Source organism: Phascolarctos cinereus, unplaced genomic scaffold (assembly GCF_003287225.1).
Source record: "Phascolarctos cinereus isolate Bilbo 61053 unplaced genomic scaffold, phaCin_HiC Scaffold_2;HRSCAF=192, whole genome shotgun sequence".
Lineage (NCBI taxonomy): Eukaryota > Metazoa > Chordata > Mammalia > Diprotodontia > Phascolarctidae > Phascolarctos > Phascolarctos cinereus.
In genome coordinates this window covers 299,921,445-299,948,918 of record NW_027555625.1, presented here as the reverse complement: position 1 = coordinate 299,948,918, position 27,474 = coordinate 299,921,445, and the positions used below count along the sequence as shown (strand labels likewise).

Here is a 27,474-nt window from a genome sequence, read left to right as displayed (position 1 = left end):
GCTAGACTGGGATGTCTGGTCATCCCCTATATATTCCTGCTTTCCCCATCTCTGTACCTTTACTTAATGTCATTATGTAAGCCAGAAGACCCTCCTCCCCATCTCTGCTAGTTGACATTCTACCCAATCTTTTGAGGTTCATCTCAAGGACTATCTCCTCCACTAAGTCACCCCTGTTAACTTCCTTATGTGAACAAGCCTAGTTCTGTTCCTCACCTTATCATCTGCACTGGTCTCCTCTCCCTTCCATCATCACTAAACATGTACATTTCTTTCAAGGCAGAGCCCCTCCCTTCAAGGAACTTAAAGAAGATGATGCCTAGAATAGACCTCAAAGAATTGGTGGGACATCCATATTAATAATAATAGTATTAATAATGGTAACCCACATTTCTATAGCGCTGTAAAGTTTACAAAGAGCTTTCTGCACATTGATCTCAGGTAGTGTAAGTTTTATTATAACCATTTTAAAGATGAGGACTGAAGCTAAGAGGGTGAAATGACCTGCCTTTGGTTGCAGAGTTAGTAAGTGTCAGGATCCGTATTCAAATTCAGGTCTCCCTGTGTGCCTTAGTCCTTGGCATGAGGACTTAGTTCCTAGGAAAGAAAGAAGAAGGAAGGAAGGAAGGAAGGAAGGAAGGAAGGAAGGAAGGAACGAAGGAAGGAAGAGAGGGAGGGAGGGAGGAAGGAAGGAAGAGGGGAAGGGGGAGGGAAGGAGGAAGGAAGAGAGGGAGGAAGGAAAGAAGGGAGGAAGGGGAAGGAGGGAGGAAGAGAAGAAAGAAAAGGAGAAAAGGAGGAAGAGAAAAAGGAAGAAAGGGAGGGAGGGAGGAAGGGAGGAAGAGAGAAAAGGAGGGAAAAGAGAAGGGAGGGAGGGAAGGAGAGAGGAAGGGAAGGAATACCCTGCTCAAAAATAGTCCCTCCCTTTCCCAAGCTAGCTAGCCAGTGTTACAGGTCAGTTTTTCTGAGACGCTGATTTGAAAATGTGAGCCTCCTCATTAACGTCACTCCCCTCCCTGCTGCTATGGCTCTCTATTACCTACCTAAAAAGTCCATAGTCTGTCTGGCATTCGAAGACCTTCCTGAGCTAGTGTAGTGAGAGGAGCCCTGGACCAGGAATCAGAAGACCTGAGTTTAAGTGCTAGCTCTGTCACTTACTAGCTGTGTGACCTTGGACAAGAACCTTCTTTCAGTTTCAGTTTCCTCATCTCTAAAATGTTGTTTGGACCAAGTGGAAACTAAATTCCCTTCCAGAGCATACTTTCTACGTGCTGCTTTCTAATGTTCTGTGTCTAAGGTTCCAGCTCCAACATTGGATTCTAAGGTCTTCTTCTGCTATAACTTGCATGATCTTAAGTTCCATTATTCTACTTCTCCAGGCTTATCTCCCATTACTTCCCTATGAGGTCTGGATAACTCTTAACTATTTGAATTGCCATCTCTGCACTTCATCCAGCCCAGAATCTTGTTCCTGGAAAACAACACAGCATGGTGTGGAGGAAGACCGTAGATACTCTCCATCATCTTGTCTTTCTAGGTTACAGTTGTACCCCAAACTCCCAGAAACTCACATGGGAAACCATCATGATTTTGTCATCCTGCAATTTATCTAAAACCATCTTAAATTTAGTTATATTTCCAATATTTTCTGCTTCTGGGGAAATAACTGCCATCTGTTTTCTCGCTTCCAGCTTTCAGGGGCCCTTAGCTCTGGTGTCTAGAATAGTATATTGGAGAATTGGGGAATATTTACTTGATTTTTCTTTCTATCTCCTTCAAGAATTTATAGACATCTCACCCTCTCAGTCTGGGACTCTGGCACCCTATCCACTGCACAACCTGGTGCACAGAACGCTAGAGGATAGACCCTAAAATGCACAACACCAGGTATATTGTAGAGGAGATTTCCTATTTCAGGCATATGTTTGACTAAATCAGTGAAGCCTCTTCCAGATCTGAGAAGTCCAAAATCATGTGGGCCTTCTTGGCCACAATGGCACCATTGGACCAAGGCCTTTAAGTCAGCCTCTACAGTGACTCCCAGGTCATTTCTTTATCACAGTTCACCCTATAGATAGTCAAGCAGAGGAATGTTGACTGCTTGCTAGGGATATTTTAAGGGGATCCATGCTTGGAGCAGGGGAGTTGGATTAGATGATCTCTAAGATCCCTTCCAGATCTAACATTCTATGTTCTAATATTCTGCAATCTAAGGAAACTGCATGGTACAGTGTGAATAGAGTGCTGGGCCTGAAGTCAGGAAGACTTGAGTTCAAATCCAGTCTCAGATATTTATTAGCTATGTGAACCTGGGCAAGTCATTCCAAATTTGCCTCAGTTTCCTTAACTGAGGAAATGGGGATAATAACAGCACCACCCTCCTAGAGTCATTGTGAGGATCCAATGAATTAATATTTATAAAGTACTTAAAACAGTGGCCGGCACATAGTAAGTGCTTAATACATCCTTTTTTTCTTCCTTCCTTCCTTCCTTCCTTCCTTCCTTCCTTCCTTCCTTCCTTCCTTCCTTCCTTCCTTTCTTTCCCCCTCCCTCCCTTCCTTCCTGTTTAACCATTCTATGTTCTTACCCTAAGAGCAGGTGAAGCAGGCAGACACCTCTTAGGTTTGTCTCCAAGTGCTTTAGTGAAAAGAACAACAGATGAATAGATGGGAGACCTATCTAGGCTCTCTTACTCACCGTGTTATCCTGAAGAATAATGTTAGTCCTTCCTTGATGCCCCTTAATGCAAGTCCTTTCCCTCTGATGATTATTTCCAATTTATCCTATCTATGTAGTGTTTGGTCAGAGTTGTTTGCATGTTGTCTCCCCCATTAGATTGCAAGTTCCTTGAGAGCAGGGACTGCCCTTTGGCTTTGTTTCTCCAGTACTTAGCACATGGCTTAAACTGGCACATAAGGGATACTTAATAAATGCTTGTTGACTGATTGGCTAATGTCACTTCCCCAAGTCTTAGTTTCTTCATCTCTTAAGATGAGAATGAGGGTATAATAACACTTCCTCCATACCATCCTCTGCCTCCATCTCATTTGAGATCATGGACGGGAACATTCTTTGTCCTTGGAAAGTACTATATAAATTCAGCTGTTAGTGGATATTTTGGTGTATTCCCAGTCACTTCTGCAGGGGCTTTCCCTCTGCTGCACAGGTTGAAGCTACCCTATGCTACTGAATTCTTGTTCATATCTTCCAATACATTGTCCCCCAGAGGATCCATATACACAATGGATGAGAAGCCTTCCTCCTTTCTTTGAACATCCCTGGTGCCTTCTTCCCTTCTTCTGAATGTGTGGCTTGGAATTCCAACATCTCTCCCCTGGACTACTGGGATGGAGGCAGGATGGGGAGGGAAGAGGTTTCATCTTTCTCTCCCCTTTCTTTCCTTACCCCTCCCTCCAGCATTTTTGGCTGCTACAAGCAACTGGAAGGAAGGAAACATGCGTTTATTAAAGCATCTAATGTGTACTAGGCTGTCCACTAAACACTTTACATTCTCTCATTTGATCCTTACAAAAACCCTGGGAGGTAGGTGTTAATATCCAGTTGAGGACAATGAGGCAGATAGTTTAAGTGATTTGCCCAAGGTCACACTGTTACTAAGTGTCTGAGGCTGACGTTGAACTTAGATTTCCTGACTTCATACCCAGTACTTTATCTACTACACCACCTAACTGCCTCACAGATGTTTATCTGAGTTTAAGACTTATGTTTCTGGCTAAATCTATTTTGTATTTCTTTATTTGAGCAGAGGGCTCCTGAAAGGGGGCTATTTCTAGTTTTGGTAATAGTATTATGAGTTCAAGAGGGTGGGAGTTCTTGGGGTCCAGATACTGGTTGCCCAGCAGGAAGTGACTTCTGAAACAATTTTTCAGAAGAGATGACCATCATCCAGAGGGTGATCCATGGCTTGCCAGAAGATAAGAACCTTAAAGGATTTGCTTAGACAATGTAGAGCCAAGGCAAAAGTGAAATGCCTGTTGAACAGTTTCACAAAGTAGTTCATATTTTAATGTTTTAAGTATTAACTTCCTGAGAAAGTATAATAAGTGTTATGGGTTACTCTTTTATGTTTGTAGTGTAATGTCTGTGGTGCTGGGGTGAGGAGGGGGTACTGTAACTGTATTGCTTCCAATCTCTTTCATGGGATATGTAGAAAGATACTCAGCTTCTAGGATGTCTTATTCATTCCAATCCACTCTCATACTGGCAAGTCTAGGTTCCCAGAGAAGGACTACTATGAAATGGTTGCACTCAAAACCTCTCAGGGTACTAAGGGTAGCGTTGTGATACAGTAATATGCTACCCTCACTCACCACTTTATCCCTCCAGCCCTCACCAATGTACTCCCATTCACATGAATCAGCCACTCATGACACATTAAAATTGTAAACATATTTACTTAACAACAGAGAAAAAAATAGTAACAACAGTATAGATACTTATAGATTTACATCAAACACAGAAATAATAAGTACATTAAAGTCTACACAAAAATATAGGTCACACTTTCCTACCAATGAACTCAGTAGCTGAATAAAAGAAAAAAAGAGACACTGAGAAGTAAAATGTAACTAGGGTTCACAAGAAGAAAAAGGAATGACTAAAACCAGAATTTAACTGGAAAAAAAGAACAGGTGCATGCTTACAGGTATCTGGCTAGGAAAGATTGGAATGAAGAAAACCCACGCTCTCAGGTAACTCCTAACTCTATAGGCTTCAGCATCATTGGTTCATTAAGGAATATCTGTACCACCTCTTTGCTGTCTCCTTCTGATTTCACCATTCTTCCACTGAGAAAATCTTTTCTTCTCTTCTCTTCTCTTCTCCAACCAAGAATGAAGCTCTTTTAACTCCCAATCACCCTTATAAAAGAATTGAAAGTATTATATTGCTGCACTTTCCAGAAGTTCCCTTTAAGCCAGAGCTCTGCACAGATCATCTGGCTGGCTCTCTCTGGGCAATGCAGACAAACCTAGACAGCTCTTCACTCACCCAGATTCTACATCATACAATTAGATCTCAGCATCTCTTCCTATAGAGCAAAATAGTGGCAAAATCTATCCCCTTTCTGTTTTTTTTTCCTCTCAAAGAGGAAAGGGTAACAGAGAAAAGTGACTACTTCTGAAAGGCTTCACCTCTCTCAAATTGTAGATGGCACCAAAGAGCCGATACTGAAATTGAAGTTTGCTTTTAATGAGCTTGGATCTTTATTCAGCCAATTAAGAACTAACATTCTTGCCAGATGACTGCTACTCCTATTGATTTCTTCATAAAGCTTTTTTTTCACTTGCCAGTTCTTGACTTTTCCAGCCAGTTTCTTCACCACTACTTTCAGTGACTTAAATCAGAGCCTCCTGACACTTAATGATTCACCATTTCCTTTTGAGGTAAAAACTCCCCAAATCTCCCCTTAAAGAGTCCTTATTTAATTATTTCATAATTTCCAAGCAGTTAAATGTTTTAATTTTGTCAGTTTTAAGCCCTAAAAAGGGCCCTCCTGAGCTTTAAAACCATTACATACTAATGAGTTGAAGGACCACAATATTCTGCAGCTCCAGAAATTCTATAATCCATTCTTTGGATTCTCTATTCTCTATTTTATACATATTTTGGAACCTAGGCACTTTTTTCTTCTAAGAGGTTCAGAGGTCTTAAGGGGGCAGATAGCTCTTTACATACACTTTGAAGGGGATCTAGAGGTAGTGACTGAAGGTCTGAAGTGGGGTGGAGTTATCCAATCTTTTCATGCCTAATGGGATTGTGTCTTTACCACCTTTTATGGATCATGCAGCTAACACTGTAATATAGTTTTACATACAGCTCAGGCAGCATCTAGAAGTCAAGTTCTTTGCTGATGTCCCTGATAAATGTGGCTTCCATGGTGTGGTAGATAACAAACTTCTTGATGGTCTTGTCTTTGGGCACACATTAGGCTCAAGTGGTACACTGAATAAGCTGCACATAACTATGGACCCTGCTTACTGAGTCTATTGTTCCTCTTCTTCTTGGTAATTTTATAATCAAGGCACTGAAAGAGTAGTTCTATTGTTTTCAAAGAGGTCCACTGGAATAGTCTGTGGCTTTGACAACTGTGTTTATACTCACATTTTATTATTTTAACAAATAAACATTGTTTTTCTGTGCCTTAAAAACATCAAACAGTTCACATATAAAAGAGAGATCACTATGCATTTTTTATAAGGTGGTTTGGACTTTTATATTTAACATAAAGTGCAAAGTCAAGAAATAGGCTGGAAAAATCAGCAAACAACAAAAAAAGAACTTAACCTATAAAGCTACTATGGTGGTAAAGAAGACCAAGACACAAATTCAAAAGAAAGACAGCAATATGAAAAACAACCAAAGCCTTAAAGAAAAACACTAATTGGACCCAAGCCCAACAAGAATACCTGGAAGAGTTAAAGAAAGAGATAACAGGGATAGAGGGAAAATTGGGGAAAGAAATGAGAGTGATGCAAGAAAATTATGAAAAGAGGATTGAAAGCTTGGTTTTTAAAAAGGCACAAAAATATTGAAGAAAATAACACTGTAAAAAACAGAATTGACCAAATGGAAAAAGCACAAAAAATCACTGAAGAAAACAAATCCTTAGGGGCAACTAGGTGGCACAGTGGATAGAGCACCAGCCCTGAAGTCAGGAGGACCTGAGTTCAAATCCGGCCTCAGACCAAACATTTGATACTTATTAGCTGTGTGACTCTGGGCCTTAACTTAACCCCAATTGCCTAAAAAAAAAAAAAGAAAAAAAGAAAAAGAAAAAGAAGAAAGAAAGAAAGAAAGAAAAAGAAAGGAAGGAAGGAAGGAAGGAAGGAAGGAAGGAAGGAAGGAAGGAAGGAAGGAAGGAAGAAAGAAAGAAAGAAAGAAAGAAAGAAAGAAAGAAAGAAAGAAAGAAAGAAAGAAAGAAAGAAAGAAAGAAAGAAAGAAAGAAGAAAGAAAGAAAGAAAAGAAATCCTTAAAAATTAGAGTTAGACAACTGGAAGTTAATGGCTCCATAAGAGAGCACGAAACAATAAAACAAAGTCAAAAGAATGAAAAAAAAATAGAAGAAAATATAAATATCTCATTGGAAAAACAACTGATTTGGAAAATAAATTAGAGATAATTTAAGAATAATTGGACTACCTGAAAGCCATGACTTTTTTAAAAAAAGAACCAAGTCATCATATTTCAAGAAATTATCAAGGAAAAAATGGCCTGATAACCTAGAAATAGAGAGCAAAATAGAAATTAAAAGAATCCACCAATCTCTAAAATGAAAACTCCAAAAATATTATAGCCAAATTCCAGAGTTCCAAGATCAAGGAGAAAATATTGTATACAGACAGAAAGAAACAATTCAAACATCATGGAGCCACAGTCAGAATCACATAAGATTTAACAGCTTTCATATTAAAGGATTGGAGGGCTTGGAATATGATATTCCAGAAGGCACAGAAGCTAGGATTACAAGAATAACCTATCCAGCAAATCTGAGTATAATCCTTCAGGGAAAAATGGATATTTAATAAAATAAAGGACTTTCAAACATTCCTGATGAAAAGACCAGAGGTGAATAGAAAATATGACATTCAGACACAAGACTTAAGAGAAGCATAAAAAGGTAAACATGAAAGAGAAATAATAAGGGACTTAAAATATAGTTAAACAATTCTCATTCCCATATAGAAAGATGATAAGTGTAACTACTTGGAACTTTATCATTATCAGGGCAATTAGTAAGAGTCTACATAGAGGTAATCAGTATAAATCAATTATGTTGGATCACCTCCAAAATAGAAACAAACCAGAAAACCTGAAGGAGTGAGAAAGAGGGATGCACTGGGAGAAGGGGAAAGGGAGAAGCAAAATGGGAAAAAATTCCTCACATAAAGAGGTGTGCAAGGAAGAGCTTTTGTAATTAAAGGGAAAATGAGAGGGTAGGCAAATGCTTGAATCTCACTCTCATTGGGATTGGTTAAAAGAGAGAAGAGTATATGTGTGTGTGTGTGTGTGTGTGTGTGTGTGTGTGTGTGTGTGTGTGTGTATGTAGACATACATATACACATACATACATACACTCAGTTGGGTATAGAAATCTATTGAAGTTGGTGGGTTTGCGAATGAGTCCAACAATTATGGAGAACAATTTGAAACTATGCCTAAAGGACAACAAAAATGTGCATACCCTTTGACCCAGCAGTAGCACTCCAAGGTCTGTACCCCAAAGAGATCAAAGGAAAATGAAAAAGACCTATGTATCTCTCAGTGAGAGGATGCCCTCTCTTCCCAGGCCCTTCATAGGCTGTTGCACTATAATTATGTAAAAGAAAACAACCTCAAAAGTCTTAAGAGCACTGATCAATGCAAAGACCAACCATGACCTCAAAAACCAATCATGAAACATGCTCCCATCTCTTGAAAGCCAGGTGATAGACCAAAGGTGCAGATTGAGCCATACATTTTCAGACACAACCCATGTGAAAATTTGTTTTGCATGAGTATACTTACTCTATTTCAAGAGAAGACTTTTATTTTAGGGGGAAGAAAGTGAGTGGGCAGTTCTGGTAACTGCCAAAAAAGAAGAAATGAAAGAAAAGAACACCATTGAAACATTAAAAATAAATTGAAGGGAAGAGAAAGAAGTTCAAAAGGTGGCACAAACAGTGTAATTTTGTTACTATCACATTAAATATATATATACATATATATAAATATATAAAACAAGAAGCTGTTCCCCACATGTAGCATGGGGTTGTCAAGTGGCTCAAAGGCATAGATATCTCTAGCTTCTTCTCCTCTCACCCTGCTCCAAGGAATCCTTTCATTTCTTCCAGGAAGTAAACAGGAGATTGGGGCTAAGAGCTTGGCTACTCTGTTCTCCTTAAAGAGAAGGAATACTAGGCTAGAATAGTATCTATCTGCTCCCTTAAATATTGTTAGTCCATGGGATGTGATTTTCAGGTTCAAGATAACTTCTGATTAGTGTTTCATTAATTGAAAAAGCAGGACTCCAAGCTTGGTGTCTAAGGCTCAACTACCTTCCCACCAAAAACCAGTTCCAAAATAAATACATGTAGCAGGTAGCAAAGAAACCCATTTACCCAAGTCAAATAAAAAAAAAATGAGAAGGCATACATAGGAGTATGCATACCAGACAATACAGAGTGAAGGAGTTCTCCCATGGGGAGCAAGGGCCAATGGATCATCTCAACCAAGGGAAAGAGAGAGTCCTAGACTTCACCCAAGGGGAAGTTCATTAAAGTCTCTGGTGTAGCTAGCTGGAGATAGGGACATGATAGGGCTCTCCTCTCTCCTACTATAGCCAACTTTGCCCCACCCCTCAATCAGGGATGAGACATTGATCTTCACTAATGAGAAAGAGTCTCATATCAATGTGCTTTGGGTCTTGAGTTACACATAACACACACTAAAAACACTTCTATAATAAAATTTCAGTTCTCTCTCTGTCCCTTTCTCTCTGTCTCTGTCTCTCTCTCTTCTCTCTCTCTCTCTCTCTCTCTCCCTCTCTCTCTCTCTCTCTCTCTCTCTCTCTCTCTCTCTCTCTCTCTCTCTCTCTCCCCACCATCACCCCTGCCCTGACTATATGGTCCTTTTCCATTCAATCAATAAACATTTCTTAAGTGCCAACTATGTTCTAGGAGCCATGCTAAATGCTGGGGATATTTTTGAAAAAGGCAAAAGATAGTCATATTCAACCTTAGTGGTGTATTTTACATGACTTCTGCACCAGTCATTATTGGTAACATGGCAGTTATTTATGACTATTAGGAGTTGAATTCATTGTCTTTTGGGCTACCTGCAATGAGTCTTCTCCTGAGACTGGTGTTCCATGACTCAAAACCATATAGCATCACGAGGAGAATAATAGTCCTTTATATAAAGGGGCTTTTGTGACAGTGATCCTCGTAGCATCTTGGCCCAATAATTATCCATTTACAGGAATTCTTTCTGTGCATACATAACAGATACACACACACACACACACACACACACATGCACACACTAATAGACTAACTTAATGGGCTTCCCTTCCAACATCATATTAAATCTGGCTAATGTGTATCATGCATTTTATTTTCCCCTAGAAAACAATTAGATCAACCACTTTCAAGTGACTGTCCATTTTGCTGAAGAGGCTTTGCAGTATTCTAGGCTTTGATACAATTAGCAATGAGTCATCTATAAACTGAAGCACTTGAGAATCCCTCTTCCACATGGACTTTGCATAGCATACCCTGTATGACACTAATGAATACCTTAAGGGAGCCTAAGTTCTATGTTCTTGATGCTGCTACTCAGAAGATCATTGACCAAAGATTTGTCTACGGTCACATATATTTCATAGAACCTCAGGTGGTTTTTAGACTGATAGAGAAGGTGCCTTATGTGAGCCTTTAAGTCTAGGCTAGAAATCAAACGCTTTCTTGGAATCAGCAAACAATAGAATGGGGTCATCTGTACTGCTCAGTTATGTAATTTTGAAGATGTGCCATCCAGTTAACCACCTCAGGCATCTATCTACCTTCACACCACCTCACTTCTCCATACAAAGAACTACAACAGACCTCCGTTATGGAATTTCACCTAGGGCTGAGCTGTCCTGATCACCTAGCACACTACATCTAGCCAGACTATGCTTCATATCTCATCCAGGCATACACTCTGGGCATTACTACATGTGTGTACCCCTTACCTCCATCTTCCACCTCTACCAAATCAATACTATTGCTTCTGGAAAGAGTGGGACCTCTTATGCTTAATGGCTCCACTCATCATCCCTGTGACTCCTCAGACCAAAACTCTTCCCTGGCCACCACTAGCCCTCCCCTCCCCCCAACCAAGTGTTGTCTCCCCTAATTGCAATATAAGCTCCTTGAGGACAAGGATTGTTTGACTTTTGTATTTATAGCCTTATCACCTAGTATAGTGTCTGGATCACAATGCATACTTAATAAACATTTTTTTTTCATTAATTCATTCACTCATTCATTCATGTGATTTGCCAAAGAAATTTGTTTAAGAAAACCTGGCTGTTTTCTTACATTATCATCAAAGATACCCTTGATTCATATAGAGACCAGTCTAAGAAATATTTTATAGCACTTATTACATGCATGACCTTGAGCAAGTCTTTCAATCTCCTTGGGCCTCATCTTGAAATAAGGGGGTTGGACTAGATGAGTTCCTTCCACCTCTCAATCTGTGAACCCACCAGCCAAGAACCTTCCTATGTTTGAGATATCTTGAGTGCCTTGAGCATTGTGTTACCTCCAGAAAGGATTTCTTCTGTATGTACCTATACATATGCGTGTATGTGTGTTCTTGTGCACATGTGTGTATGCACGTGTTATACGTGTATGATCTGGTTTGCCCGGTTGCATGCTCTTTGGTGCCACTGCCACTTCCTAATATAGCACATGTGGTACTGAGTCTAGCATGTGGTTCCATTAATCCGCTGGATTACCAGAGAAATAAATGCTTTCTATCATTTTTACCTAAAATTACTCAGGTTTAGCTGTCCCTTATACAAGTAACGCATTGCTAAAATATAGTCAATTTTCTTCTTTTTAGATGATTTTTAGTGATCACAGCATCTAATACCTTTGGACTCTTCTTTTCCCCCCTGACTAGCTAGATATGCAATTTCATCAAAGCATCCAGTGAGGAACTCCCTCTACCATGGCAAGTTAGCACCTCCTCTGCAACTTTGGTTTTAAAAAGTTGCCTGGAACATTGAAAGGATAAGTGACTGGACCATGGCCATACAGTCAAGGTACTAGTCACAAGCAAGACTTGAACGTGCGTCATTCCCACCCCAAGGCCACGTCTTACGTCTCTTACCTGCTCATTCCTCTTAAAGAAAGTATTCATGACGGGAAAGCACAAAGCTCCAGTGATATTGAAAGTCCTTAGCCTCTCATTCCTTAACCCCAAACTATATTCTCCAACATTTTAGCTATCCTCTCCTGTGCCCTCTCTCACCTTAGTCCCTGAGCTTATGCTGGTTTAATTTAAAGGAACTTGTCCAATTCTTTATGTATTCTGTTTCTTCATCTGCAAAAGCCACATTTATCTTCATAATAGTCTTTTAACTTATATGCATCAGAAACAGTCCAGGTTGAGATGATCAAGTATCCCATGAAATTGGGTTGCTTTGGGACATATTATGAAACCAACTCTTTTCTTCACCTCCCCCAGGAGAATCCAGAAGCTGGGCTTTCATTTAGCAGTGATCTCTCTCCTCTTCTGGTTTCATTTACACTGAGAATGTCCATATGGAGGTAATTCCATTCCTCCAGTAACGTGTCCACTCCATTGGACAATGATCACACACCAAGTGGATTACCAACAGTTAATATTTGTAGACAATTCAAGAACTTTGGCACTCTCTTTCCATCACTCTACCACCACCCTGGCGGAGAGGAGGCAAGGCGCCCAAGACTGAGAACCCCTTTATCTGTTTCATGAGTTTCCACGGCCAAAAAAAAAAAAAAGCCTCACCAAGATAATATTGGCATTAAACAGATGTTATTGTTATTATTATTATTAATATTATTATTATCATCTCTCTACTGAGATCCCCTCCACCAGCTGCTCCCTGTTCCCTGTACTGCACTCCCTTCCCTTATTCCAACCCTGTTGTTTTTCTCTGGCCTGATAAAGTTGGACTACCCCCCTCTCTGGGGTGAATTCCAGGCGTTCAAACTGGATTGGCATTCAAACGCCCGAGCAGTTGCTGGCTGCCAGTCTGGGGAACAGGAACAGCAGGTTTTTGCTGGAGGGGACAACTGCTTTATTTCCCTCGTGGCCGTTGACAGCCAAGCAGATGTCCTACAATGATTATTTTTACCTCGGAGTCAGAGCGGGGCCTCCCTCCCGTCTTCCCAGGTGCAGCTTCTAGACCCGGCACAGCCCAGCTCCTTGGTCTTCGTACAGGTGAGCAGGCTTCTAGCGCCACCTACCTCCTTTCTCCCAACCACTTTCCTAGGCTTTATCTGTGGATTGGTCCGTCCGGGATGGAAGGGATCTTAAACACGGCTAGTTTGAGGAGGCCCCCTTTTTTCTAAACGGGTAAGGAAACTGAGGCTTAACAGGATGGACTGACCTGTCAAAATCCACTTAGGGAGTAAGTGGCAGAATTAGATAAAGTTGGAAGCCAAATGAACTGAACTGATTGGAGAGGCTGAGTGGGATAGTGCACCGCCCAGGCCCTTAGACTGGATTTGCAGTCCTAGGTCATCACTTCTGAGCAATAGCCATTCCCTCCCCTCCCTTCATACTCCCCACTCGCAGAATCCCAGAGGCCAGTATAGATTGTCAGAGCTAAAGGGGACCTTAGAGGTCAACTAGTCCAAACCCTTCATTTTATATATGAGGAAACTGAGGCTGAGATACAAAGTGGCTTGCCCAAGGTCACACAGCTAATCAGGTATGTTGAGTGGAATGCCCTTATCTAGATGAAGGTACTAAGAAATAGGTCGCCTTATAATAATCTGTATTGCTGTAAAGCTGTAAGATTTACAGAGATGTTTCCCCAGACCCTGTAAAGTAGCAGCACAAGTGTTATTATCCCCAACAGGAAACTGAGTCTCAGGAAGGTTAAGTGACTTGCCTATAGTCACACAGCTTGTAAGTGTCAAAGCCTCAATTTGAACCCAGCTCTCACCTTACTCCCACCAGGAGAAATATCCTCAGTTCCTATAATTGATCCTGATATGACATAGACTAACCATTCCAGTTGCCATCTTCTGGGTCCTCTCCATCAATGTCCTTTCTCAATCATGGGGTACAGAACTGAAACTCTCTTAATGTAGTTTGAGGTTACATTCCCTTTTTTGACTGCCATCTCAAACTGCTGACTCACGTGAAACTTGCAGGCTACTAAAACTCACGGATCTTTTTCAGACAAACTGCCATCTAACTATGCCTCCTCCATCCTGTACTTGTGAAATTTCTTTTTTAAACCAAATGTAAGACCTTAGGGCAGCTAGGTGTCACAAGAGATAGAGTGAGTGCTGGGTCTGAAGTCAGCAAAACAGTTCTATGATTTCAAATCCAGCCTCAGACACTTACTAGCTGTGTGACCTTAGACAAGTCACTTAACCATGTTTGTCTCAGTTTCCTTATCTTTAAAAAGAGCTGGAGAAGGAAATGGCAAACCCCTCCAGTATCTTTGCCAAGAGAAGCCTATATGGGGTCATGAAGAGTCTGATGAGAATGGAAAATGACCGAACAACAACAAAGACATCCCTAAGAATTTCATCCTGTTAAAGACAGCCCGATGGTCTAGCACCAGGGGTGGGAAACCTGCGGCCTCTAGGGCCTTGGGTGTGGCCTTATAGGGCCTTGGGTGCAGCCTTTTGACTGAGTCCAAGTTTACAGAGCAAATCTTTTATTTTTTTTATTTATTTGTTTTGTGAAGTTGGGATTCTGTCAAAGGGCCCAGCTTGAGGACCTAGAGGGCCATACATGGTCTCAAGGCTGCAGGTTCCCACCTCTGCTAGCCAGTCAGTGCAATATTTCTATATCACGATGATATTCCATTCATCTACACACCGCTGTTTGTTCAGTCATTCCTCAATCAATGCATACACTCTTTGCTCCCATTCTTTTTGCTATCATAAAAAGTGCTACTGCAAATACTTTGGGACACATGAGACCTTTCCATCTGTCTTGTGTCTTTGTTGGGTACATGCCCAGTAGTGATATTACTGATATATGCATACATGATATGTATCAGTGTCCAACCCGGGAGCACCCACTTTGTCTCCATTCTTTTTGCCACCACAAAAAGGGCTGCTACAAATATTTTGAGAGATATGAGATTTTTCCTTTTTTCTTTGATCTCCTTTGGGTGTATGACCCAGTGGGGGATTAAAGGATATGAACGGTTTAGTCACTTCTCCAACACAGTTACAAATTGTTTTCTGGAATGTGTGAACTTATTCGTGGCATCACAAACAGTAAATTATTGTTCAGTCTTTTTCAATTGTATCTAACTCTTTGTGGCCCCATTTGGGGTTTTCTTGGCAGAGATACTGGAGTGGTTTTCCATTTCCTTCTCCAGCTCATTTTACAGATGAGGAAACTGAGGCAAACAGGGTTAAGTGACTTGCCCAGGGTCACACAGCTAGTAAGTGTCTGGGGCAGGATTTGAAGTCAGGTCTTCCTAATTCCTGGCTCTGCTCTCTATCCATTGTGCCACCTAGCCGCCCTCCATGCAGGTCAAAATTATATAAAATTCCTTGAAAAGATAAAACAGAGATGACTTTGTTTAGGAGCCTGCTGGCCACTAATATTAAGAGAGGCACAAAACTGGTAGACATATGCTTGACCTTCACTGAGGAGTACAAATCAAAGAGGAGTTCCTCTCTAATGGAGAAATTGTCCAAATGTGCCTGTTTGAGGATAACATTGTACTAATTGTATTAAATACTGGAATGCTGCCGAGCCTCTTAAAAGAGATCGTTAATCAGTCCAAAAAGTTTGGCCTAACTATTTGTAGGAAATGGATGGAGAACGTCTACTGCCCAGACAATGATGTAGTTAGGTGGAATGCCAGCAGAACTTGGCCATCACTATATGATAGATAGATGGATAAGAATATGCACATGTGTATGTGTATATACATGTGTGCATATATGTATATATGATGTATTGTGAACCTGTATGTGTGTGCATGCATGTGTATGTATGAGGGGTGAGATGAACCTGTGATTTCATCAGCACAGGGAGCTCCCAGTAAGGAATTTCTTTCAATAATACAGATCATTACCTTCTCAGCAACTTGTATAGTCATAGAGATTTGCTTGGGAGCATTGAAAGGATAAATTGCTTGCCCAGGGTCACACAGCCAGTATGTGTCAGAGGCAAAACTTGTTTCTGTTTTTGTTTTTTGCTGGGCAATGGGGTTAAGTGACTTGCTTGGGGTCAAGTGTCTGAGGCTGGATTTGAACTCAAGTCCTTCTGACTCCAGCGCCGCTGCTCTATCCACTGTGGCACCTAGCTGCCCCCCTTACAGGCAAAACTTGAACCCAGGTTTTTTTGACTCCACCAGTTTGCCTCAGTTTCCTCACCTGTAAAATGAGCTGGAGAAGGAAATGGCAAACCACTCCAGTATCTTTGCCAAGAAAATCACAAATGAAGTCATAGAGAATTGGACACAACTAAATAACAACAAACTTGTCATCCACTACTCCATGTTGCCCCAACTCCACCCCATATGTACATATAAGTAGAAAATCCATTTCTTGGGCAAACACTGCAAATGGACAATGAACTGGGTCCAGAATTGAATAGGAGGAGGGAAGCAAACTGAATTTCGTTTGGAAACTTAGAAAGTTCTTTTAATGACTGCGAGCTTCTCCCTGAAACAAAGGTACTTTTTTTTATACCAATATTTTTCTGGCAATGTTGTATGGCTGCAAATCACAAAATATTGCAGTTCTCAAAGAAGGGAAGCTGAGAATCACCTAAAGGGCATAGAGAGGCACAGGGTGTATGTGAAGAGATAGGAATCTATGACAAGGCACTGTGGAGGAGTAGCAGTGCAAAGAAGGTTTTTGAATAAATGTATAATTGAAAAAGAAGCTGATGTGGTCACACAGTGAGAGCAAAGGATAATCAGTGGATCGCCCATATGCTTCACTGGTTTCCCTGTAATGTCAAGAGCACTTAATTACAGTTCCCAGCACATTGGTTGGACTACTCATGGCACATTTATGGGAGGAAATGAACAAGAGTCTCACCAGAGAAGTAGCAATGGATAGGTTGATTTGTGACACTGGAGGGAATACCCACATCAGTGGGCCCACAAATACATACAGAATCGCAATATTATCTTTGCCGATTAACTGTGGGTGTGGTGAAAGCTCAAAGTTGTTTTAATCTACATTTCTTCCCTTATAAGTGATTTGGAGCATTTTTCATTGGGTCATTGATAGTTTACATTTCTTCTGTTGAAAATGGTTCATATTCCCAAAACCAATGCAACCAGTATTAGAAGGAAAGTACAAAGCTGGGAAACAATTTTTTACATCAAATGTTTCTGATAAAGGTTTTCTTTCTCAAATATATAGAGAACTGAGTCAACTTTATAAGAATACAAGCCATGTCCCAATTGATAAATGTTCAAATATGAACAGGCAGTTTTCAGATGAAGAAATCAAAGCAATCTATCTATAGTTGTATAAAAAATGCTCTAAATCACTATTGATTAGAAAAATGCAGATTAAAACAATATTGAGGTACCACCTTTCACTTATAAGATTGGCTAATATGACAGAAAAGGAAAATAATAAATATTGGGAAGATATAGGAAAATTGGGACTTTAATGCATTGTTGGTGGACTTGTGAACTGATTCAACCATTCTGGAAAGCAATTTAAAACTATGCCCAAAGGGCTATAAAACTACTCATACCCTTTGATCCAGCAATATCTCTACTAGGTCTCTATCCCAAAAAGATCATAAAAAAGGGAAAAGGACATACATGTACAAAAATATTTATAGCAGCTTTTTTTGTGGTGGCAAAAAATTGGAAATTGAGGGGATGGCCATCAATTGGGGAATGGCTGATCAAGTTGTAGTATATGAATGTAATGGAATACTATTGTGCTATAAGAAATTACAAGCAGGCAGATTTCAGAAAAACCTGGAAAGACATATATGAACTGATGCAAAGTGAAGTAAACAAAACCAGGAGAACATTGTGCACAGTAACAACGACATTATGCGATAATCAACTATGAATGACTTGGCTCTTCTCAGCAATACAATGATCCAACACAACTCCAAAAGACTCATGATGGAAAATAAATGCTATCCACATCCAGAGAAAGAGCTGATGGAGTCTGAATGCAGATTGAAGCATACTGTTTTCATATTTTTGGTAGTTTTTTCCTTTTGTTCTGTTTCTTCTTTCCCAACATGACTAATATGGAAATATGTTTTACATGATTATACATACATAATCTATGTCAAATTCCTTACAGTCTTGTGGAGGAGGGAGGTATGGGAAGGAGAAAGAAAATTTGGAACTCAAAATTTTATTTAAAAATGAATGTTAAAAATTGTCTTTACGTGTAATTGGAAAAAATAAAATACTATTTAATATGTAATACTATTTAATATAATATAAAATATTATTTACTATACTATATATTATATGTTATAGTTTATATATTACATAATATAAAATACTATTTAATATAATACTATTCATATCCCTTGACCACCTACCTATTGAGACAGGATTTATTTCCCAAAAAGACACAGTTCTCTAATGGTTGGTTACTTGAATTTTAACTCCATTAATTTGCTGGTTAACTTTGCCAGTTTTAGCCTCTAGGTGATCAGGTCATAGTCTGTATACTGGGGAAAAGTTCTGGATTTGGAAACAGAAGCCTTAAAGCACCAAATCTAGAGTTGGAAGACCTGGCTTTGAATATTGGCTTTACTTACTATCTATGTGATCTTGGGAAAGTCACTTCCCCTCCTCATCCATAAAATGAGGTTAGAAGACGATCCAATTCAATATTTAATGCAACTGCCCACAGAGGCTGTTCCAAACTTTCTCCTTTCTTTTCAAGCCTCTGATGCCATCTTGTTTGCTCTGTCTCTGCAGATGAAATTGCCTCCTACTTTACTGAGAAATAGAGGCACAGGTCATGAGCACCCTGTCTCCCTGATTCCACTACATATTCCCCTTCTATGTCCATACTAATCCTTTCCTCCTTTACTCCAGCCTCCAGGTATGAGATGGTTCTCCTCCCCATCAAGGCTCACTTCTCTCCTCACATCTCAACCAAGAGCATGCTCCAAAAACCCCTCCTCCTCTCTCATCTGTAATATCTCCCTCTCTACTGGCTACTTCCTTCTGGCTACATACATTTCCAGTACTCCCCTTTCCCTAAAAAAATAAAGGAAAGGAAATTTCCCTTGGTGCTGCTATATCCTCAAGCTATTGTCCTATACTTCTCAGTGAGATTTATTGCTACATTCCTGGAAAAAGTCATTTATGCTCACTGCCTCTTCTTTCTCATTGTTCGTTTACTCCTTGACTCCTTAGATATGGCTTCCAAACAAGTCGTCACACTAAAGTGACTGGTGATCTTTTAGTTGTTCAGTCTGACAGTCTTTATCCTCTTTGACCTTTCGTCAGTTTTTGACACTCTTGACCATCCCTTTTTTCTAAATAATGTCCTAGCTTGGCTTCCATAACAATGCTTTCTCTTGGGTTTTCTGTTATCTGTCTGGCTGCTCTTTCTCAGTCTGCTTTGCCAGTTCATCATGCCTCTCCTACCCCTTCAATATGGGTGCCCCTCAAAGCTCTGTCCTGGACTGTCTTCTCTTCTATGTCTACATTCTCATTTTGGTGGATGTCATTAGTTATCATGTTTTCAGTCATCACTTCTTTGCAGCAAGTTCCCATATTTGTACATCTGTCTCTAATCTCTTTCATGAATTACAATGTCAAAATTCCAACTCTATGTTAAACATTTCTACCTGGATACTGAGCCAGTCCCACAAACTCAACATGTCCAAAACTGAAGTAATCATCTTTCCTTCAAACCTACCATTCCTCTTAATTGTCCATTTCTTTGACACATACCAACATCCTAGTTACCAGAACACATGCTGACCTCAAAGATGACCTTTGAGTTATCTTTGACTTTTATCTCTCTCTCTTATGCCATAGCCAATCATTTGCTATTACCTATTGATTCTACCCCCAAAACACTTCTCAAATTAGCAAATGCCTTGCATTGGTAATGATTGTTGATTGACTAGTTGACGTTTGTCCTCTCATTTTCATTCCATGGCTACTGCCCTAGTTTATTATCTTGCATATGAACTATTATAATAGTCCCCTAATTAGTCTCCCTGCCTGCAACAGAGGTAAACTACCCTTTTCCAAACTATCCTTTACTCTTTTGCAGAGCCACCAAAATAATCTACCTAAAGCACAAGTCTGGCTATTTTACTCCCCAGGTCATTATTTCAGGGGCTCCCTACTACCTCTGAGATGAAATACAGACTCCTTGGCCTGGCATTAAATGTCTTCTACAATCTATCCCCAACCTACCTTTCCATATTTATTTTACATAACTCTCCTTCATGTTCCCCTATTCCAGCCATACTGAACTATAAGCTACTTCCCAAGCTCATCTTGCTATCTGTCTTCTGCCTCATGGTCAGGCTATGGTCCAGGGTCCTGCTACTCCTTCCTAGATTGGGGTCTTGAAGTCTCATCCCTTCTAAATTTTTGTGATACTTGAGTCTTGGGTGTATGGGAAACAGGTACTAGGGATGGAGGAATGGGGACCAGTGGAAAGAGCCACTCATCTCTCTCCTCATAGATATAAAACTGGACCAGTCTTAGTCATTCCTAGCTGGAAGTTCTCAACAAATGGGAAACGATTTGGACTTTCCTACGTTAGCTCTTCATACATGAAACACATATGCCTGACCTCACATCAGATATTTCTCTACATCCCACAGGAAGAGTTATAATTACTCCCTGTCAGAGTCTTGGTTCTTCCAATCAACTTCCCTGGAGAAGTCTCTGTTCCTTCTGATCATAGGTTTTGGATCTGAAAGGGATCTAGATGTAATCTAGGATCCTTATTTACCAGACAGGAAAAGCTTTATACCCAGTCCTAATCTCTTCTCTGAGTTCTAGCCCCCTTAGATGTTCAACTGCTTCCTAGAAATCGCTACCTGGATATTCAACTTGCACCTTAAACTCAATACCTCCAAAACTGAACTCAGTATATTCTTTTTTTTTTTTTGGCTAAGCAATGGGGTTAAGTGACTTGCCCAGGGTCACGCAGCTAGCAAGTGTTATGTCTGAGGCCACATTTGAACTCAGGTCCTCCTGAATCCAGGACCAGGGCTCTATCTATTTCATCACCTACCTGCCCCTATATATTCTTTTCCAAGGAACTTCCTTGGGAGATTCCCAAGCTCTTCCCAGCTTCCCTTTTTCTGCCTGAGACAACACCATCCCCTCACTTTTGAAACTACAAAGGAAACTTTGAGGCTTCTCTCCTCCTAATATCACCCCTCACCCAATTTAGTCAAATGCCCCTTCTTATTTATTGCACTTCTACAACCCGTCTTGAATCCATCCTGATCCTTCCACTTCTATCTCCACCACATCAATTCAAGGTCTTCATCACCTCTCACCTGGACTAACCATTTCCTAAGTGACTCCTCCTCTCAAATCCATCCTTCACACAGCTGCCAAAGTAATCTATCTGAGGCACAGATCTGTCCATGAGACCATCCTTGGTGAATAATCACTTTCCACTGCTTCTAGGATAAAGTACAAACTCTTCTGCCTGGCATTTAAGGGCCTCCACAATTTGGCTCCAACCAACCTTTCCAGCAATATTTCACGTTAACTCGCCTTCATGCCCTTTACAACCTGTTACCATGGCATAGAGGAAAAAGCAAAAAATAGAGGTCCAAATCCCAGGGCTGAAAATTATTTACCAGGTATGTGACCTTGAGTAAATCATTCATATCAGTCAATCAATAAACATTTTTTAAGCAGCTACTATATGCCAGGCACTGTGCTAATCACTAGAGATACAAAAAGTGGCAAAAGATAGTCCCTGCTCTCAAGCTGCTCACAGTATAAAATATTTAGAGCATAGATTCATAGCTGGAAGGAACCTTGAAGATAATTTAGTTCAATGGTCCCCAGGATTTTTTGTTCCACAAACTCTTTTCAACTACAAAGTGTGTAGTGAGCCCTCAGGGTAATTTCATATACAACTCATAAGGCTCATTACAATTATTTACTGCTTAAGGCACTATTAAAAAATTTTTAGTCCAAACCCCTTGGACCATTATCACCAACCCCCAAGGAGTTCCCTAATCTCTAAATGGGAACCACTGATCTAACCTAACTTCCTTATTTTACTGATGAGAAAATTAAGATACAGAGACATTACACAACTTGCCCAAGGTCACACAGCAGGCAAATGTTCATACTGCAATTTGAACGTAGGCCCCTGACTCCAAATCCAGTCCTCTTTCCACTGTACCTGAGCCTCAGTTTTGGCCATCTATAAATCTTCATGATTAATCCTTGCACCCCCATAGATTGTGAGCAGCTCTTGAAATCACTATGGAAGTGTGAATTGAATTGTTGCCGATGGCAACTTGCAATTCTCCCTTACTAGCAAAGGCTCATTTTATTGCAGCTAAATATCAAAGTCACAGCAAAGGTCTATTGACCACCTTTTCAAAATGGAGACCATGGGCCAATAAATCAGAATCATGAAAAGGCAGTATGTTATATATGCCCAGGCAAGAAAACAATTGAGGGGCAAAAAGAGGGACAATCAATTTGGACCCTCTCTCCTCCAAAGCTCTCCCTCCAATACTCTCAAGTCCCCTTGTTGTCTCCTCCCAACCCTCGCTGATGGGTCCTAAATCACTGCCAGCCCCAATAATCGGCCTCCAAACAGTTTGTCCCTGACTGAAAAGATGGGCAATATCAATAGCCAATGTCCAACTGAGCTAGGAGCCTGGGCTTTTTTGTCTGAGACAATACGCCTGTCACCACAAAACCTATAAAGCTTGCAATGAATAGCCTAGTCTATGGCTTGCTCTCATCCAAGACAATGAGGACAATCTGGGAAAGTGAGATTAGATTTGCCTGTTCCTTGGAGCCTAAGTGGAAGGGATTGGAGGGAGATGGCATAATTTGGCAAATATACCTCGACCCCATGACTGGATGTGGAGTCAGAGGCTCTAGACTCAGGTCCTAGCTCTACCACTTAGCCATGGGCCTCTGTGCCTCAGTTTCCTCCTTTACTAAATGTAGATGCCTATGCTCACTGCTTCATAGGGTTGTAAAAATCAGATGACTTCATGAATATGAAGTGCTTTATAACTGGTAACCTTTGCTCTTGTTCCTCTGCTAACATCCTTCTTTGATGTCTCACCATGGCCCATTGTGACAACAGATCCCAAGGCAGGGCAGGTCCTACCAAGCCGGGAAAGAAGGACCTAATGACAGTCTATCCCTTGTTCTAGTTGCAGCTTCTACAAATGGGGGTAAGCTTATCTCAGCCCGGCTTGGCCACAAGTGATGAATTCTTTGGCTCCAGCAACTCTCCAAGGCTTTCTGCAGCATCATAAAGGAGTTGCGATATAAATCAATGGACAGAGTACTCAAACCAACCAGGAGTCCCTGATGCTTTTGGAGTTAGCTAGGAGGCACAAGGGGATAAAGTGCTACGCTTAAAGTTAGGAAATCCTGAGTTAAAATCTGGCCTCAGACACTGACTAGCTGTGTGACTCTGGGCAAGTCACTTAATCTCTCTCTGCCTCAGTTTCCTTAACTGTAAAATGAGGATAATAATAGCACCCATTTCACAAGTGAAAGTGCTTACCACAGCATCTAGCACATAGCAGGAACTTTAAAAATGTTTTATTCCTTTTAAATTTTCGAATATCATCCTCATCCTCATCATCATTAAAAACATATAGGATTGTTGAGCTATACAGAGCTGGAATGACCCACATTTGGGAATTCAGGAACTTCAGAATTCTAACTCAGTATTCTAATAAACATTCCTGGTTCTGTCCCCATGGTGCTAGACAACAAGATGGATGGATGTTCCCTCTCTCATCCCCATTAGATTGTTTTGGGGGTGGAGTTCAGTGTCCAGGGTTGACATCTTGGACAAAAGCCTTCTGACAAATTGGTTCTAATTAATTTGTTTTGATTTTGTTTGTATTGTGTTCCTATCACAAGATGACACAGTGAGTGGGTTCCTGACTTGAAATAAGGAAGAGCTAGCATTTGAAATTCCCAGGGTGTCTCACTTGATTCCCACAATAACCTTGGGAGGTGGGTGCCATTATTACCACCATTTTACAGATGAGGAAACTGAGGCTGAAAGTCAATGATTTGCCAAGAGTCACACATATAGTTAAGAGTCTGAGGCAGAATTTGAATTCAGGATTTCCTGATTCTAAGTCCAGTGTTCTATCCACTGCACCACCTAGGAAGTCCTGAATTTAAATCCTACCTCAGACACTTATTAGCTGCATGATGCTAGACAAATCATTTAATCTCTTGGTGCCTCACCTTCCCCATCTGAAAAGTGGAGGGGGGGGTAGATTTATGGTCTGTAAACTCCTTTAATTTAATCCCCCATTCCCCCAAAATCCCAAACAGTAACTAATCAGGCAAGTTGTGTAACCTTATGCAAGTTTCTTCACCTTACCTTCTTACTTTGCCTTATGCAAGTCTCAGTTTCCTTCTGTAGAAAATCAGTCAAGCAAGTATTTCTTAAGTGCCTACTCCATGCCAGGCACTGTGCTAAAAGAGCTGGTGTCTGCCCTCAAGGAACTTACATTCTATGAGGGAGATGCAACACGTTCACCAATAAAAGAAAGTCATAGATATAGAGCTAAAAGGGACCTTAGAGGGCATGCTCTTCATTTTATATGTAAGAAATCTGGGGCCCTGAAAGAGTAAAAGACTTGGCTGAAGTCACGTAGATAGGTTACTGAGGCAGGATTCGAACCCTTGTCCTCAGCTACACTCTCTCTCTCTCTCTCTCTCTCTCTCTCTCTCTCTCTCTCTCTCTCTCTCTCTCTCTCTCTCTCACTCTCTCCATTGTACCACGGAGCCCGCTCCTTTGGGCTATGTTCTGTACTCAAACAGTCTTGAACAGCTCTACCATTCTATAGTCTATGTACGAGCATTCTGGGTTCTCAGGTTTAACCTTCGGTTAATCTATAGTTACCTTGAAACCTCTTGCGGACTTGAGCTGATGAGGGGCGCGCAGCGTGGGGAAGAGAAGGGGTGGACAAACGGAGGTGGGGGAAAGACCGCTATGTCTTCTAGGTACTAGAGGAAATGGTCCTTGGGGAAGGTTCTATGTCTCGGAGATAGAGTTTGGGTGTCTCGAGCCCTACAAATGCCCGGCCACTCTACACACAACCCCGTATATTAGACGATCAAGGAGATACCCTGGCACCGGTCACTCGCAACTTCTCCAGCCCTTGAAGCCAACGAGTGGCTTAAAGAAGGGGCCCTAATTCGGGAGGAGGCTCTGCGGACCCCGCCCCCTCCTCTCGGGGAGCCGCCCCTAGAAGGGTCAGAGCGAGGGCTGCAGCCGAGCGGAGAGCTAGCTCCTGGTGCCCAACGCTGAGAAGGACGCATGGGCTAGGCTGACCGTGTGGTGGGTCCCCTACAGGTGAGAGGCAAGCCCCCGAGGCAAAGGGCAGGGCGGAAGGCTTGGGTTGGGGCTGGCGTCGGGGGGCCGGTGACACCCGCAAGGCGGGACGACATGGGACTGTTAAGTGGATTACCCCTAACAGCCTTTGAGACGCGAAGACTACCTCTTAGTCAAGTGTTCACAACGAGGCGGGGATTCTAATGCCCCTTGCCATTCATGGAACTCGGGGAGGGAGAGAAAAATCCAGGGATTGCAGATTAGAGTTTATTGGAGCTTAGTATTAGTAGTTGGTAACCGTTATAGGTGTTTCAAGGTGAGCAAACCTTCCTCACAAGTAGGTAGTGTAAGTATGTTTCACCCTCTTTTCAGGGACCAGGAAATAGACTCAAAGGTGTTGTTGCGTCATTTGTCCAGGGTCACACCTGGGAGGCTTGGGAGCTGAGATGTGAGCCCACATCTCCTAGTCTCTGGCCAGTGCATTTTCCCCTTAGGCCAAGATGACCTTACAACATAAAACGTTAGAAGGTAAAATATTAAATATGGAAAGGATCTAAGAGCATGGGCTACTAGACCATAGGATATTAGAGCTTTGTAGGGACCTTACTTAGTTGGTAAAATGTTAATAGAGCAGAAAGGAATTTGGAACATAGAATGTTAGAGCTGAAAGTGACCTTACAACATAAAAGCTTTAGAACCTAGAATACTTAAAAACCAGCAGGAACCTTAGGATGAAGAATGTTAGCCTGGAAATGAACTCTGAACACAATGTTAATTCTGGAAGGGACCTTAAAGTATAGATTATGATGTTTTGATCCCATCCAGTTCTAACAAGTCATTCTTTTATGAAGGTCACTTTTAGCCCTAAGGGACTGATCTGTGAGCCTTCTGGGGTGGGCTCTAATCAGTCTGCTTTCCCCTACACACTTCATGTTTGGAACCAAATGTCTGGACCCTTAACATAGTCAATTCTCAGAGTGGGCTCACTTTGAGGGTTAAAAGAACAGGGAAAGGGGTGTAGGAGGGAAGAGAGGGGTGTAATGGAGCTAAAGTGGGGGTGGACACATTCCTTAGCCTTATTTGCCTGATGGCAATAAACTGAAGATGCCGGCCTTGATATTGACACAACCCAGCAGTAAATCACTAGACCCTTCAGGAGGCTGGCAGAGTTCTGATTTTTTTTGGTGTCGTTTTCCCTGTTTACCCCTTCTACTTCCCTTCCGTAATTATTTGACTCTGCTTCCTATTGGCTGGAGTTAGGGGATGGCAGGGGTGGGGCGGAATTAGGAAAAGGAGGGAGGAATGTGAACTTTTGTCTGACAAAACAGGAGCTGAGATGTCTCCAAGGTTACCCCATCTCCCAGGCACTGACCCCGTGTGCCCTTCTCCCCTTACCTTGGCTCTTAGTTGTACTCCCTTTGGAATGCAGGTCAATTGCGTATTGAAAAATCACTAGGGGATTGAGCAAATTTGGCCTTTAGTGACATTTTATTGGAAACCTAAGAAGCCAGAAGTACAGGGAAAGCCTGATCTATCCAGACTGATTTTTGAGGTGCAACTATATAGAAGCGGGGGCATGGCTAAGCTGATCATTTCTTCTGGAGAGTCTAAGGTCAACAAGGCTAGGTAGAATTCCCATTGATGCTCGCTAGCTACTATATATGTAAGGCACTATGCTAGATGTTAGGGATATAAAGCTAAAACAAAAACAGTCCATGACCTCAGGCAGCTTACATTCTTCTGGGAGGCTTCAACACGTACATAGATATGTAAATACAAGATAAGCCCAGGGGAAAGAGAGCCCACACAACTAGGGGGATCGGGCACCTGAGTTAAGCCTTGAAGAAAATCAAAAGTCTGAGACAGAGATGAGAGGATGCATTACGGCCGTTAGGGGACAGCCTATGTAAAAGAATGGCAGTGGGAAATGGAATGAAGAATTTGGGGAACAGAAATAATAGTACTTTGGCTGGAATACAGAGTGTATAAAAGGGAGTTATGTGAAATAATTCTAGAAAGGTAGGCTGGAGCCAAAATGCCAAAAATGGACTTTAAATGCCAAGCTGAGAAATCTGTATTTTTCCTTAGAGACAATAGGAAGCTACTGAGAATTCTTGAGCAGGGAAGTGACCCAGTCAGATTTTTGGCAGATCTTTGGATGATGGGTTTAAAAGATCAAGTAGAAGGCTATTGCAATAACTCATCCTCTCAGACATTCGATGTTGTAATT

General features: G+C 41.2%; 1 protein-coding gene across 1 annotated transcript in view; it reads left to right on the top strand.

The window, feature by feature from the left end:
• The window catches only part of ADGRD2 (adhesion G protein-coupled receptor D2), a 127,828-nt gene that overhangs the window by 55,888 nt on the left and 44,466 nt on the right, over window positions 1–27,474 (top strand). Inside the window, exon 2 of the mRNA XM_078149175.1 lies at window positions 25,069–25,206. Within this exon, the coding sequence (XP_078005301.1) occupies window positions 25,069–25,206 (138 nt within the window). The remainder of the gene's footprint in view (window positions 1–25,068; window positions 25,207–27,474) is intronic.